The sequence below is a fragment of the Mesoplodon mirus genome (assembly GCF_964341445.2).
Source record: "Mesoplodon mirus genome assembly, chromosome: 6".
Classification (NCBI taxonomy): domain Eukaryota; kingdom Metazoa; phylum Chordata; class Mammalia; order Artiodactyla; family Ziphiidae; genus Mesoplodon; species Mesoplodon mirus.
The window spans coordinates 145,393,480-145,409,177 of record NC_138982.1 but is presented as its reverse complement, the minus strand read 5'-3'; the positions used below and the strand labels follow the sequence as shown (position 1 = coordinate 145,409,177).

At 61.8% G+C, this 15,698-nt stretch overlaps 1 protein-coding gene across 4 annotated transcripts; it reads right to left on the bottom strand.

Annotated features, from left to right (window-relative positions):
* Positions 1 to 3,843: 3,843 nt before the first annotated feature.
* GATD3 (glutamine amidotransferase class 1 domain containing 3) lies at positions 3,844 to 13,990 on the bottom strand. 4 transcript variants are annotated; one of them, XM_082625078.1, is made up of 7 exons: positions 13,721 to 13,966; positions 13,458 to 13,510; positions 11,941 to 12,054; positions 10,912 to 11,031; positions 8,267 to 8,359; positions 5,504 to 5,659; positions 3,844 to 4,367 (listed from the first exon to the last, which is right to left on the bottom strand). In XM_082625078.1, the coding sequence occupies exons 1-7, from the start codon at positions 13,892 to 13,894 to the stop codon at positions 4,238 to 4,240; spliced, it is 840 nt and encodes a 279-aa protein (XP_082481204.1). In that variant the 5' UTR covers positions 13,895 to 13,966; the 3' UTR covers positions 3,844 to 4,237. The 4 variants fall into 4 exon arrangements, 1 of the variants encoding a protein (XP_082481204.1); XR_014294370.1 differs by lacking the exons at positions 3,844 to 4,367; positions 5,504 to 5,659 and adding exons at positions 8,826 to 8,974; positions 9,082 to 9,646 and having other exon boundaries at positions 13,721 to 13,990; XR_014294369.1 differs by lacking the exons at positions 3,844 to 4,367; positions 5,504 to 5,659 and adding an exon at positions 8,826 to 9,646 and having other exon boundaries at positions 13,721 to 13,990.
* Between the last annotated feature and the right edge of the window lie 1,708 nt (positions 13,991 to 15,698).

Sequence of the window (15,698 nt, the reverse complement as noted above, 5' to 3'; positions counted from 1 at the left end):
CTCTTCCAAACTAAACACGCTCTCACCATGCAATTCAGCAGCTGTGCTCCTGGGTATTCACCCAAAGGAGCTAAAAACTTACGTCCACACAAAAACCTGCACACATGTGTTTACATCAGCTTTTTTCATAATTGCCAAAACTTGGAAGCAACCGAGACATTACTCAGTAGGCACGTGGATAAACTGTGGTCCATCCAGACAACGGCGCATCATTTCAACATTAGAAAGAAATGAGCTACCAAGTCAAGAAAAGACATGCAGGAAACTTGAATGCATATTCCTAAGTGAAAGAAGCCAATCTGAAAGGCTTCATACTATATGATTCCAACCATATGACATTCTGGAAAAGGCACAACTATGGAGAGAGTAAAAAGACCAGTGGCTGCCAGGGGTGGGATGCACAGGTGGGGCGCAGATTTTTAGAGCAAACCAGTCTGCACGATACTACAGTGGTGGGTAAGCGTCATCACACGTTTGTCTAAACCCATGGGACGCACAACACCAAGAGTGAGCCCCATGTAACCTGTGGACTCAGGGTGATGACGACGCATCCGTGCAGGCTCATCGACTGTAACAGACGCACCATCGGGTGGGGATGCTGACAACGGGGGAGGCTGTGTGCGGGGCGGGCGGGGGAGGGTATGGGAACTCTCTGTACTTTCCAGTCAACTCTTCTGTGAACCCAAGACAGCTCTAGAGTAAAGTTTATCTAAAACAAACCAAAAAATGTGTTATCAAAGAAGTCTTGCAGGAAAAGGAAGCTGTGGCAGGGCAGGTGTCGTCCAGCCTGGAGCTGGGCTGAGGGCAGCACGGGGCCTCCGAGTACACCCCACGCTGCTCAGCGAGCCTCACACGCATGCACACGTGAGCGTGCGCACACACAGGCCAGACCGTGAGCTGTGGCAAGCCCTCTGCAGAGGGGCCCTGGGGCAAGGAGATGAGGGCCGAGGGGGCCGGCGATACAGACGGGGGCCAGGCTTTCCAGGTGGAAGGGCCTGCAGGGGTGGTGAAGAGGTGCCCATGAAGGGGCCCAAACAGACAGGGCAAAGGGCAGGGACAGGGGGTCCAGGAGGGCCACAGGCAGATGACCAGCCCTGTCCCCGCGGTGCCCGCAGGAGGAGGCCACCCAGCCAGGCCTGGTCAACCCTGGGAGCCTGCACCAGACCCAAGGATGGCTCTGCAGCGCCCCCGGCGGCCTGGTCCCCGCCAAGGAGCCTCCAGGCACCCACACGCCCTGGCTGTCCTTGAGCCCCCGGCCCGCCCGCTGGGACGGCTCTGCACACACAGCCACCTGCTCACTCTGCCTCTGGTCCTGAGATGGTGCCTGTCCCTCCCCTGACCACCCTCCTGCCCGGCGGGTCCCCCGATACCCTCAGGCCCCTGGCTCAGCTGCTCGCGGACCCGCCATCCCCCAGCCCGGGCCCCGGGAGTGCAGGGTCGTGTCCCCGTCCCCCCCACCCCCCCCCCAGCTCTGCGACGCTGTCTGGCACGAAGCAGGCGCTCAATCCTCGTCAAGCGAATTCGTGCCTGGACTCCCTCTGGCTCTGGGCTGCTGGGGCCCCTCTCGGGCTCTGGAACGTTTCATCTCTGCCGGTCCTTCTGCCTGACCTGGGCCCCCCCTTCGGGGACCTCCTCCCAGGACTGGCGCCAGGGTTAAGCGGGCAGATGCAATGCCGACAGGACAGCGTGTTGGCTGTCACCGGACTTCAACCCCGCGGTGGCCATCCTGGACCGGGCGACCGGGCATTTTGTGTGGAAAAGTCCAGGGTGGACAACAGGGAGCTGTGAGGTGACCCCGAGTGACCACACAAACATTTCCTGGGGACTTCCTTGTGAGTTTGCCCTTCCCTCTCTGGTCGCCTGCCCTCTGGCCGGGTCACAGCAGGTGGCAGCAGAGGAGGTGGAATCCAGGCAGGCTGCTCCCTGTGGGTCTCCACCCCTCGGGCACTGATGCCCCACTGCCCCCGAGACCGCCCCCGCCCCGCTCCTGTGAGATAAACTCAAGCAAGTGGGGCTCCAGGTGGCCTCACGGTGACACCTCTTGGGCCACTGCAGCCCACTCTGCTCTGTGGGCACATCCCCTGGCATTTCCAGAAGCGATGAATCAAATGCAGAGCAGAATGACTCATAAACACCAATTCTAGAGGAACCGCTGATCTAAACATGGAGGTGAAACAACCGTTAACACAGATTTCAGAGGATAACACAGGAAAATGCCTTCATCCCTGGGGCAAGGAGTTTTCTCCCACAGAAAGACAGAAAAACACAAACAGTAAAGGGTGATCAACAGGCCAACGTTAGATCAGGAGGATCTGCTCATCAAGACCACGTGGAACGAAAAGACCAAGTGGGAGAAAACACGTGCGATCCATTTAACGGACAGAAGACCTGTAATCAGAGCACAAAATAGCTCCAATCACCAAACACGGACAGACAACTGATAGCGAAATGGCCCGAAACTCCAACAGACACTTTGCCAAAGAGGGTCCCCAAAGGGGCAGGAAATAAACAGAGGAGATGGGCCTCAGCGGACATCAGGGAGAGGCCAGAGAAAACCACGGGAACACCTTCCACAGCCACCGAGGTGGTAGGAATGAAAAAAGAAGGTCCAACAGACCCCAGGGCCAGATGCCCGTATCCTGGGGCGAGGGACACAGGAGCCCCACACACCACACCCGGAGCCCAGGGGCCACACCCTCGGCACGCTCCCAAGAGGCCACGCTCATGGGACATGGATGGCCAGTGGAGAACCCTCCAGAAACGTTCCTGTAAAAGAAAGTCACGCAGCCAGGACACACATCATCTCCTGGGCATCCCTCTGGAGCTAAGCGGACCCGGGCTGGTGATGCTGTGGTCTTTGGATCCAGGCTGCAGGTCATTCCATGAAAACTCACCGAGGTGCACACCTGTGATTTTGCATTCTTCTACGTGCACGTGCATGTACACACACACACACACACACACAAACCTGTAAAAAATGTTTCACTGAACAAGTTTCTCAGGATGAGCTGTTAACCTCAGGTCCCTGACCTCCGACGGGCCCTGCAAGGCTCTCTTGAGCAAGGATAATGCTGGCCAGTGTGGCTGGTGCCCGCAGGTGTGCCTTGGGGGCTTGTGTCCCATGGGACCCAGCATCGTGGGAGAAGGACAGGCCACCAGAGAACAGAGTTCCCGTGCAGGGAAGACTGCCTGACGTGAGATACCAAGGGAGCTACGTGGATCAGGTGGGCGTGCTCTCAGGCTCTACGGCTCCTCCCACAGGCCCGGCCCTCCCCGAGCTCCCTCAGACCCTGGAAAACTGCTAGAGGCGCGCGTCCGTCGGTGGAGCGGGGTGAGGGGCGGCACACTCCACCCCCAGGCCACCAGGACACAGCTCAGCGTGGACTGGACCCAACTAAACAGCCCGCTGCGTCGGCGCCGGCAGCTTTCTCAGGCCCAGATGAGCACGTGGTGGCACCGGGCACCCGGGGCGCTGTCCCGGGTCATGGAGGACAGGCCAGCGGGGCTGTGCCGTGACAGGCGAAGCCCCCAGTGAACCGTCCCAGGACAGAAGCCACACGCCCACAGAAAGGCGCCAGCCAGCCTGCTGGCTCACACGTCATCGCTCCCTCCCGGGGCCTGGGCCCACCTGCAGGTCCACACAGGCTGAGCACCTGCACCCTCCCTTCCTGAAACAAGGAGACCTGAGCCTAAGGTACGGAGCCTCGTGTGTGCCCCTCACCTGCTGGTCTCAGGGGGCCTGGGACGGAACTGCCCACGTCTGTTTCGGGAAGAAGTTTCCTCTCCCCAGAGGGCCTGCCTGCTCTAGAAAGCCGCTGACCGTTCTAATTAATACGTGCACACTCCAGATTACAGAAGCTTTAATTGTCGATGAGATGGTATTCTGGTTTCCTGATTATTAGATTTGCAAACTTAAAGAATGTTTCCTTCCAAATACTAAGTAAGGTGCTCTGATGCGAGCCCGAGCTGGGACTGCCGTCCTCTCTCTCCCTTCTGCTGGCGCAGAAAAGCAGACTTGATCTCAAGCTTGAAGCTGCACACGAGTCCAGGTGCCAGCGCCCCTCTCAGAGGGTGGGCCCTGCCGCCCTGGCCTCACTCCTTGAGAGGGAGTCTACCCCTGACCCCGAGCGTATCGCGAGCGTCCTCCTTACAAAGAGAATGCCTGCAGGTTTAAGCAAAGAAATCAGTTCCTGCCCGGTTCCAAGCTGACAGGCGAGCAGCCCCGGCACCGAGGGCCTCACTTGCTGGCGAGTTCCAGCACCTTCCTCACCATGGCCCCGACCCCGTCGTGAACGTGGTGGAAGGCCGTGTCACACATGAAGGCTGGGGTCGTGACCACCTTGTTCTTCTGGTCCACGTGAGCCTCGTGCACACAGGTTATGGAAGAACACTGCACGGCCGGGACAAGAGAGCACGCGGCGTCAAGCACCGCCCACCCCCTCCCAGACGCGCATCCCACCCCCACCCCAACGTCACCTGGAAGGGGCTTTCTGCACCCCCTGCACTACTTTAACTGAAGACCCTGGAACCTGACCCCACAGGCCGCTTCCTAACACACGTCCCAGCAGCGGGCCTCATGGGACCCACGACTGCAGAGGCGGGCCGGACGCCCGAGCACCAGCCGGGACCCCGGGGCCACTGTGAGGGCAGCGGCAGCGTTGCCATCCTGCGCGTCAAGAGACTGCGTTAGAGGCTCGTCCGAATGCCCGCTGTGAGCACGAGGCAACCGGACCCGGGCCCCAGCCTCCGCACAGAGGCGCCTCACCTCCTCCCTGAGACCTGCTTCCTGGGCCAAGACCAAGCCCCAGGCCCGGGGTGGCCGCTCTGTGCTGGACAGGGAGGGACATTCACACCTGAACCCGCCTGCAAGTAGGGACGCCGAGGAGCGCGCGCCACGGCCAGCACAGACGCCCGGAGGGCAACGGGCTGGTCTCCTGCGCCTCCTGGGGCCCCGCGCCTCTGCTGCTGACTCCGGCCCCCACGGAGACCCTCGGGTCCAGGCGCAGAGCTGGAAGGCCGGTAGCCTGTGGCCTGAGGCTCTCTACACCCGCAGTGCACCCTGGTGACCTCAGGACACAGAGGACCCGCTTGCGGGAGGAATGGGGGCGACGAGGCTGCCGGGGGTGGCTCTCCGCCTGTGCCACCCAGGACGCTGCCACCAGATAAAGACAAGCAGCTCTCGCGCCTCCCACCCCAGCCTCTGGCCCGGCACCGGGTACTCACTCTCCCTCCGTCACAGGCAGCGCCCTACCCCACCCCCCGCAAGCCCACGGCCGCCTCCTCACCGGACCCACCGAGCCCTGGGCCTGGGGTGTGCTGAGCTCAGCCAGCGTCACTGCGGGGACTTGGGAACGTGGCCACTGGACGGCGGAGGGGTCACAGCCTCGGGCGCTACGCCCCTCCACGCACATGCCCTGGGCGCCCTGGCTGTGCAGCACCCCAGGGCAGCCCCGAGGGACCAGAGCACCGTTTCCCACGTCGCCCCCACTGCTGGAAGGATATGGTCACTCCCGTCACACAGTGCTTGGCACCCAGGGCTTTGATGACCTGCGCGGCCCCGGCGTGGGGCCACTTGCCGCCTTCCTCCTGCTCGTGGCCCACGGTGACCTCGACACCTCTGAGCACTTTGGCCGCGAGGACGGGAGCGATGCAGCACAAGCTGAAAGGCGAGGAAGGGAGGGTCAGCTCAGGGCTGTGCATGTGGCCGCCAGGCCGGGGGCCCAGCAAGTCATGCTTAGAGAACGCGGTCAGCCTCAGAAAGGGACACAGACACCAGTGCCGTGGGGACGGAGGACCCAGTGCCAGAGCCTCTGCCAGCTCCGTGGGCTGGAGCCTGCCTCTGCCCCTGGGCTGCCCGTGGCAGTTGTGACCGGTGGAGCATAGGGGGGCCTCCAGGCACCCGGCGCCAGGCTGGAGAGCGGCGGAGGGCAGCCAGCTGAGCCCCGGCTGCCAGACACGCACCAGGCACCTGACATGGTGCCCAGGGTGCAAAGGTCCACCCGGAGAGACGACCACAGACGGCGGCGCTATCTTTGGCCCAAGCTTTAGGGTGGTCTGTCGCACAGCAACAGAGAAGCCCAGCTGTACTGACCGGCTGAGACCCGGTCCCCTTCTCTGGAGGGGGCGCAGGAGGCCGGGGGACATGGTCCAAGCAGCAGCCTTGCCTGACCTGTCAGTGTGGAGCCAAGGGCCCTATCCTAGCAGCGTGCCAAACCCTCCCCCGACCCCCCGTGAGCAGGCTGTCCCCGGAGACGTCCGAGCCCTGCAGGTTCACGCTGGACGCCGGCCCTCGGGGTTCCTCCGAGGTCCTGCTCTTCACTGGGGGGCCCCCCAACCAGCAGCTCCTGAGCCCCTGGATCAGCCAACACGGAGGCCTCCAGCAGCCAGGGCCTCACCAGTGCCCTGCCCCCGGCGAGAACACGCATGACACCTGCCACAGCTGCTCCAGCCGGGCTGGCACCCCCTCCCCGGGGGTCCACACCCCTCTGGGCTGTGCCCCGCCACCCCGTCTGCTCAACTGGTCCTCTGAACTGACCGCAACATAACGTGGTGAGAACACACCTACACGCTCGTTCAATGCCGAGACAACTGCCACAACTCCTGTTCAGGGACCACGAGACAAACCCCCTCAGCCCCGAGCAGGTGAGCGTCATCGGAAGGGCCATCTCGGGAATCTGTCACGTCACCAGGTCCCCAGGCACCTGACTCTGTGGGCGACGCCCGAGACGAAGGCTGGGCTGCCTGCCCATCCTTGGCTGGGGGCTCCGCACTGTTGGGGGGGAAGCACGGGCCTGGCAGCAGAGCCGGCTGGACCCCTCGCTCTGTCTGTGCTCCTGACGAGCAGGTCAAGGAGTGACGAGGCGGCCCGGAAGGAGGTGCGAGGTGCCCTGACCCGGAAAGGGCGTTTTGCACGTGGCCAGACAACGCTGCTGCTTCTAGAGACAGACACGTAGCCTGCCGCACGAGGGGCTGAACGGAGCTGCCCACAGCGACACGGCAGCCGGTACAGGACCATGTCACCGTCCCGCACCCTCCACCCCAGGGTGACCCGGGTTCTTCTCCAGCTCAGCTGACAGGCATCTGTTCACTCGAGTGGACAGGGTGCCCGCCGTGAGGTGGCCAATCTGCTGGGCTTCCGTCCCGTTTGTCGTGCTGACTTTTTAGAGAAAGGGAGCTGGGTCCCCGCCCTGGGTGCTCGCCCCCACACACCAGTGCTGCCCCAGAGGGGCCCCCGGGAGGTGATCGGCTGGGCGCTGCAAGGGCAGGCATGCTCCTGGGCTACGGCCGCTGATGGGGGGTGCCCAGGACGCTGAGCGGGCAGGGCCTCCAGTGAGTGGCCGCAGGTCTGGGAAGGACGCTGCCCCTGGTGGACTGTCCTCTGCAGCCTCTGTGCCCCGTTCAGACCCAATGCTCTAATATCCTCATCCTTCTCCAGTTTCCAACGGGAGGCAGCGAGAGCCATGTGATGGAGAGCCTGGCGGATTTTGTTTTTAGCGCATCTGTGCACCGCTGTGCTCCTGGGAGGACTTCCCCAGCCAGGGATGACTCCGAAGCGTGCATCCCACACGCTCCAGCACTGGCGTCATGCGCCAACGCCCGTGGGAAAGCAGCACCGAGAAGCCCTCTCCCAGGACGCGCGTGGGAAGCGTAGCCTGACAAGCAGGTCTGACGATGGGGTCGCTGGCACTCGTCCGCAAGCGCCTCCTGGTGTGGGTTACGCCTGGCCTCGCCCGTCTGCTAGGCCGAGGACCCTGGGCCGGGCTGTGAGCAGTGGCTGGGCCCGTGAGTGTGGGCCCAGCGTGTGGCCACCGCAGGATCCGGTCCCCAAGGAAGAGCAGCTGAGAGCGCCAGGGGTCGGGAATGGTGCTCACGGCAGCCGTGGCACGAGGAGGGACAGGGGCCAGCTAGCCGAGGGGCTGCTCCAAGCCAGGACGGGAAGGCGGAGGCCAGGCCTGGGGAGAGGACCGGCAAAGGCTGGGGGCCACGGAAGGACGTGGGAGCCTTCTAGACCCTGAGAGGACCATCCCCTCCCCTCCTAAGTCACCAGGAGAAATTAACATAACCACACGACCACAGAATTTTCAGCGCTGGAAGGCACCTGTGAGATCACACGAAACTCCCTCAGTTATAACAAGGAAAGGGGCTGAGAGGCTCCCAGACCACACAGCTCCAGGCGCCAGCTCCTGGCTGTGTGAGCCACGGCCTCGGCCACGGGCTCCGCCACTGCCCTCCCTCCACCACTGCCGGCCCGCTGGGCCGCACGTACCCGATGGGCTTCCCGGCCTGGTGGAACTCCTTCAGGACGCGCTCCACGTCTTTATTCACCTTGCAGTCGCCCCCGTCTACGGCGAACGTGCTCCTGCCATGAGAAGAGGCTTCCTTAGACCGCAGGGCTCAACACCTGCCTGCCTGGGGAGCCCCCAGCCCCACTCCCCACCGCCCGGGACCCTGCGTGCTCCACGGACTTCTCAGCAACTGCAGAAAGTGACACGTGTGCGCAAGTACGTGTGCACGGCCTTTCATGTAATTACACGTACACGTGTGTATTCTTTTCTATTTTTTGAAACATAAAGCAGCACGGGAGGGTACAGGCAGGGAGGCCAGCAGAGGTGAAGGGGGCGCTGACACGCAGGCACTCGGGCCGTGAGCTCGGCCCACCCAGGACCAGCAGGACGTGCCAGTGGCCCAAAACCAGTGACAGATCCTGCACTTCACTAACAAGGAAAAGAAACCCAAATCAGACAAGACCCCGTCTTTTCACCACAGCAAGACCGCTGGGGTGTCTGGAATGGTCTCCCTCCCGGTCGGTGGGCTCACACCAGTACCATCTCTTTGGAAGGCAAACTCAGACCCATCACATTTCAAAGGCCACGCCTCTCTGCCAGGAGCCCCATCCTGGGCTTCCTCCACCTTGTTCACGTGGTTGATGCCTCTGCCCCGGGCACCCGGTGCGTCGCGCGCACGACGGGACAACCTGTGGGTGTGAGGGATGCTGGCTACCCTGAAGTGGTTTCTCAGGGTGCGTAAGCGTCTCAAAACAGGTCAGATTATATACTTTAAATACATGTACATCAGTCGTACCTCCAAAAGGTGTAAGAGAAAAGAGAAAACAGGAAGTCCTGGAGTCCCATCAGCACTGGGTCGCCTACACAACAGGATCTGTGTGTGCGGCTGTCAGACGTTTAAGGGACAAGCCTCAGCGTTAAGTGAAAGACACAAAGTGCAGAACGAGAGGCTACCATCTGGTTGGATTTTTTTTTTTTTTTTTTGCGGTACGCGGGCCTCTCACTGTTGTGGCCTCTCCCGTTGCGGAGCACAGGCTCCGGACGCGCAGGCCCAGCGGCCATGGCTCATGGGCCCAGCCGCTCCACGGTATGTGGGATCTTCCCGGACCGGGGCACGAACCCGTGTCCCCTGCATCGGCAGGAGGACTCTCAACGACTGCGCCACCAGGGAAGCCCTGGTTGGATTTTTAACGCAGACATGTACGTGAATCTCTCGGAAAATGAAAAGCTGGCAGCATTGCCAGAGGTGATCCTGGGGTCCCAAGCAGGAAGAACTGGGTTTCCACAGTGAATATGTCATACAGACCTCGCCCGCTGCCCCCTGTGCACCGCAGACCGCTGATGAGGAGCCGGCCTTTCCTCTGGAAACGTCAGAAAGACTGGGATCAGTGGCCAGAAATCACAGCTTCCCCCAGGGGTCTGGGAGGTCACAGACATGGATGCTGACCCAAGGCCCGCTTCCTTGTACACCGAGACGCACCACCACTAAGTCACAGGAGGCAGGTTGTCAGCCACGCCAGGGACATAACCCCAATGAACCCTCAAGCTACCCTCACGCCAAGCGAGGTCTAAGGGCTTTGGGAAGACACAGGGTCTGTGAATCCAGCTCATCTTTCAGAGAAAGAAACCTGGTCCCATAAGGACAAGCGCAGCGCAGACTGTGATCCGCCATCTCCCGCCAGGGGGCTCAGGAGGATGGCGATGCAGGGAAAGCACTCCCAGGCTGGCTCTGGGAGAGGGAGTGGATACGAGGCGGGGCAGGGGTCCAGGCGGGATGAAGGACTGTGGGAAAACCGGTGGGAACGTGGAGAAAAGAGGTGCTCTGGTGACGCCCGCAAGCAGAAAGGAGCCTCAAGATGTCAGGATGTGGAAGGACCGAGCGCTGAGGTGGACCTCAGGGAATGTAACCGCCTCTGCCCCCGCTCCTGGGTGCAGAGCGCCAGCTGGGAAGCCCCCGCACTGCTGCGGGAACCTCAATGACCAAGCGGTCAACTAACCAAAACGCATGTAGTCCAGGCTGTGACGCATGCTGCACCGTGTTTAAAGCCCCAAAGCCGCGGGGCGCAGCTGCTGGGTGCTTTCCCGCAGCCCTCGAGCCCCCTCCGTGACGGGAGCAGCAGCCTCGCGCCACGTCGGAAGGGATGTGCTGGGCCAGCAAGGCCAGCGCAAGAGAATTTCCATGAAACGCGGAGAAGAAAGGAACGAGAGAACAAAAAGAGAACCTGAAACCCAAAGTACATCACAGCTGCGGTGTGACAGCCTCCTAGGCTTGAGGTCCAGTTACCGTGCCAACAACCCAAACAGCAAAAAAAAAACATCTCCCTTCCTCTGGTCAGGACCATCCTCCAAACGGCCCAACCAGAAAGGTACTTTTCTGCGCTGCAAGGTCCACAGGAGAGCAGGTGTCTGCGGGGAACACGTACACGGATGGGTTCTGATGTGACAAGGCCCCTAGCACCACACCTGGATGGCCAGGTCCCAGGAGCCTCCTCCCACCGGGGTTCCCTGTCATGGGGCAGCTGCGTCGTCGCTGGGCCAGACCCCCCAGCAGCTGCTCCCATCACCACCGCGTCCCCATCTAACAGTCCAGGGGAAAAGCAGGAGAGCCCCGAGCCGAAACACGTACAGGTTTTTGGCGGCTCCAAAGCCCCCGGGGAAGACGGCCGCGTCGTGGTCAGTAGCGCTGAGTCTGGCCAAGTCGGTGATCTTGCCGCGGGCGATCCTCGCGGACTCGGTCAGAACGTTCCTGGGGAAAAGCAGAGAGAGGCCCCGGAAGGTTCAGCGTGTGGACAGATGGGAGGAAGGGGCAGGAAGGAGCCTCCGCGAGACGAGAGGGCCTGTCCTCCCGGCTCACAGGCAGCGCGGGTCACTCCCTAGAAAAGGCGACACAGTGACAGTGACCACAGCGAGTCTGTGCTCGAAATGTCCTCTGGAGCCCTCTCAGATGGGTGCTTCCGAACCACCACGCCTAGTCACCCAGACTCCTGTGTCAGGCAGGGCCACCAGGCAGCATTTGGCGCTGGGAATGGATGGTGATGGAACCGCAGGGGCAGCGTTAAGAAGCAACTTCGAGCGACGAGTGAGGCAGCCCCGGACCGGCCCCCGAGGGCGCGCCTCCCAGCCCCGGCTGCGCGGCCCAGGGCCAGGGTCCTGGCTGGGCCGCAGCCCCAGGAGACGGCACCGCGGCTCCTTCCCACCGCCCCGTCTCTCACTGTCTGCACCCGCTGGAGGGCACCTGGGAACCACACTCCCCAGGGGCCATCGCCCTGCAGTCTGGGCCAGGCCGGAGCGGGGAGGTGGGTCTCAGCGGACGCGAGGCCAGGGCCGCACTCCCCTCAGGAACAGAAATGCTGGTGGGAGCTGCTCACAGATACGTGGGTCTAAACGGGTGGACGAGGTTTGAGACCAAATGAACGCACGTGCCTTCGGTGAGAATAAAGGCGTGAGGAGGTCACTCAGGAAGGAACCTTCCTCCACTGCTCCAACAATGCTGGATGGCGAGGGACGGCCTGGGGTCCAGCACAGCCTCAGGACCACTGCTGTCCGGTCCCCCTAAACGTGGCCTCGGCTCCCAGCTAAGACGAAGCAACCGCGCGCAGGTTCTCGGGGAGTTTCAACCCGTGCACGTTCAAGGACAAGGACGAGGGGCCCGTACCTGGTTTCGCCCTCAGAAGGCTGCCCCTTGGTGTGGTCGATCACGTGCATCTGGGGGATGTCCGGAGCGAAGATCTGGACCTCGGCCCCCGCGCGGCTCAGGTGAACCAGCACCCTGCACAGGGGGAATCAGACCAGACTCTGACACGTGCCTGGCCCGGCTTTACCTGCCACCGGGTGTTTAAAAACAGGGTTTCAGGTGACCGACAGGTATACACTTCTCACAGAGGTTAACAACCTCCTCGCTTTGCAAAGAGCCACAATTGGCTTGCTAACGACCCAAATGCCCTCTATTTGAGTTCGCTGTCACTGAACTGGCCTGTGGAGACCAGCTAACCCCCGCAAGCTCCCTTTACAAACCAGGCTGTAGGGACGGGTGACCCGGCAACTGTCACAGCCTGGATGTCTGCATTCCCAGGCTCCTTCTGGGTGTTCTTCCTCCCATGGGCCAATTGACAATGGCCTCGAGGGGTTGAGGAGGGCTTTTAGTCTCCAAAGTAAGTTCAGTTCCTGGTCTCCCCAACCTTTCCCTCATGGCGGGTGGGAGACACGCAGGCGACCCTGGGGGCTGCTGACGACGCCAGCATCTACCAAGGGTTGCTCTGCGGCAGGTCCGAGTCCAAACACTGGCACGAAATCTGTCCCTGGCAGTGCTGTCACTACCCACTTCTAGAGAGGGAGGAAACACGAGACCCCAAGAAAGATCACAGCCGTCCCCTGGCAGGGGTGGGACCCCTGGACTGGGGTTCAGCTCCTCGGAACCTCGCGGGCACTCGACCTACAACTCCTTGCTCTGCCCGGGAGGTTTCAAGCTGCTGGCTGTTCCTCGCTGCCTCCTCTCTCCTGCCCCACCCCGCTCAGCCCCCATCAGGAAACTCCTGGCCCTCTCCACCCACCAGCCCAGCATGCTCTAAAGTTCACTGTCTGGCCACCGCCAGCACACGCTGGCCACGCCCAGCGGCCACCCCCAGCCACCAGCCTCAGGCTCCTCCGGGGGCCCCGCGCTTGGGAGGCGTGTGCTCCCCAACCACTACCTAACTCTCCCCTTCAACTAACTCTGAACCTGACAGCCCCTACAGTCCTGCTCACAGGGACTTTTTAAATCAATCAATCAAAGGACAAACTACTCGGCAACTGCTGACAGTCTACCCCAATGACATCGGCCTACAGCGAAGTCACTGCACAGCCCTTAAAAATCATGCTGTAAAGACGGAAAGGAGCTCTGATTTCCAACACGCAGGACCGTGTGATCCCAATGTTTACAACACGTGGGTGTGGGAAAAGAGCAGAGTAGATGTAAGTGATTACCACTGTGTGATAACATCACAGGGGATGCTAAAAAGCTCATTTTGTGTCTCCCTGTACGTTACACGCATTGAGTTTAAACGCCGTCCTTCGCGCCTCCCTGAGTCTGGTCCAGCAGTCCTCTCTGCCTTCCTAACCAGCACGAAGGCTTCTCCGAACGGTTCAGGAAAAGGGGGACCGCCCCTCCCGAGGGCGAGCCGCCCAGGGGCTTACGATGAGGCCTCGTGGAGCTCAGTCCCGTCGTAGACCCCGCATCCGGACAGCACCTGCGGGGATGGAGGGCCGGTCACGGGGGTCCCGCGGTCCACCGGGCGGGCCGACCGCCTCCAGCGGGGGGAGGGGCCGACCTGGAGGAGAGGGAGGTCAGCGCGAGGGAGGCGGTGGGGGGCGGAGGGGCCGCCCGCGGGCACGGGGAGGGTGGAAAGGCCGACCTCGGCACCCCGCCCCTCGTCCCCACGCCCCGCCAGTCCGCTCACCACTGCGACCCTGGCCACGGGGCGCGGCGCGGAGGCGTGGAGGGCCGCGCGCGGGGACGGCGCCGGTCCGCCGAACGGCAGCGCACGCAGGCCGGGGCGCGGCGCGAAGGCGGGGGTCACCGCCAGCCTGGACGCCACCAGAGCCCGGATGGCCGCCATCCTGCGCGAGGACATCGGGGTCGCAGGGTCACGGTGAGCGGGGACGCGCCTGCGTACTGCCGCCGCCCTGCCCGGGAGCGCGCCGGTGGGCGGGGCCGCGCCCGCGCAGTCGCCCGTGGCTCGCGCTCAGCCCGGCAAGGGCTCGTGGCTCCGCAGCGGGTCCACGCGGCTTCGGGCACCGCCCCCGTCCCGCCCCGCGGCGGCGTTGCAGGGAGGCGCGCAGGGTCGCGGCTGCCGAGAAGCGCTACGCTGAGATACGGGCTTGGGAGTTAACTTGTGTCGTCATGAGGCCTCAACGTGACTCCGTGACACCGAGTGGCCGGTGCCCAAGTGTCCGGTTCTCATCTGCGCCCCCCTTTCCCGGCCGCTGAGTCCAGGCCGGAGTGAGTGAGGCCCTCCCGCTGCGGCGGCCCGGCGCCCCTCCCCCTGCTGCTCTTCGCCTTTCTATTGACGTGGGTCCTTTTTTAACCCAGCTGGTTGTGCAGAGGGAAGGCCAGATGTGAGGCCAGGTCTTTGCAGCGAAAGAGGTTTATCACAGGGGGGCCAAGCAAGAACGGGCGTAGGGGTGCGGTGCGAAGCGGAGCTCAGATTTTTGTCCCTGGGGGCTGCTGAGGGGATATTTACCAGGAAGTAGGGAGCAAGAAGGGGAGGGGGCTCGGATATGATTGGTGGAAAGTAAGTGTAAGTTTCAGCGTAAGTATCAAGAGCTCTCCTGCGCAGGCGCTGGGGCTCCTAGTTAAGCCTCTGACCAGTCGCAGGTGCAAATTGGCGGTGCGGGGTGTAACATGCAGTGGGGTTTTGGCCCGTGACGTCTAAAGGTCACTATTGTAGTCCTTCGTTCTAGTCCTTTAGTGTGCCTGCGCAATGCTCAGTCGGCGGGGCTGTCAGCAAGTTTGTTTCCCTGGTCCTCTGCAGAAGGAGCTTGGTGTTCTCTATGTCATTTTGTTTCTACCTCGTGGGCCTTGTAACTCACAGGTGGTGATTTCAGTCCATGCCTGTCTTTGGATCATTCCTCAATCTTGAGGGATGAGGGGTGACCACCACTCTGGCCGCTTTCTGCTGCTAAGGGCGAAGGCCCAGCAGGGGCTTGAGGAATGAAACAGCTTGACGTCTAGCTGTACACATTCTAGGGTATTCAAACTGGACTGCTGGAGGTCGGTATGCCCCCAATTGAGGGTTGACACGACAGAGGAATAATCTGGTGGCCTGCAGTCTTTGAGAGACAAACTTGACATGAAAGTTAAGAATTATAGGCCCAACAGAAGAATCAGTAGCGCTGAGACTAAAGGAATTGTCGGTGGCTGGAGTAAACGGCCGACTTACGGGGAGAAAGCCCTTTACAGAATTCCATGCCTCCGGCGCGATTACCAGTGCTGGGTCACCAGCTGGCCTGTTGGTGGTATTTCCTTTACACTGGGTGGTATGTGGTATTTGTCCACATGCACCAGCAGGTGTTACAACCACACAGGCGCCGCCTTGTTCTGCCAGGGGGTAACCGAAGGCTGTTCTGTTATCCATTACTACAGTGGCTATGGAACTCACCATGATCTTTGGTCCGTCTAACTAGAGGCTGGCGTTTTGGCCAGTTCCTCCACTGAGGCAGGTCGATTTTGAAGGGTGACCTTGTGATAGGCACCCCCTCCCCGTGGGGCTGCTCATCCTGGTGCTAAGCCTGTGCCCGTGATGATGAAGTCTGAGGCCGCCTTCCTTTTGTCTGCTCTCCTGGGGTGGACATTACCGACCCTTTTGAGTTGGGCACCAATAAGCGTCCTTCTCCTCAGTGTCGCTCGCGCCAGTAGACAGAGACCAAGTTCAGCTG

Excerpts from the sequence above, each read along its gene's own strand:
- GATD3 (XM_082625078.1), bottom strand. The coding sequence starts at position 13,894 with ATGTCCTCGCGCAGGATGGCGGCCATCCGGGCTCTGGTGGCGTCCAGG. Across the intron at positions 13,511-13,720 it reads CCGTGGCCAGGGTCGCAGTG|GTGCTGTCCGGATGCGGGGT; the intron begins GTGAGCGGACTG and ends CCATCCCCGCAG. Across the intron at positions 4,368-5,503 it reads CACTGTGTGACGGGAGTGAC|CGAGGCTCACGTGGACCAGA; the intron begins CATATCCTTCCA and ends AACCTGTGTGCA.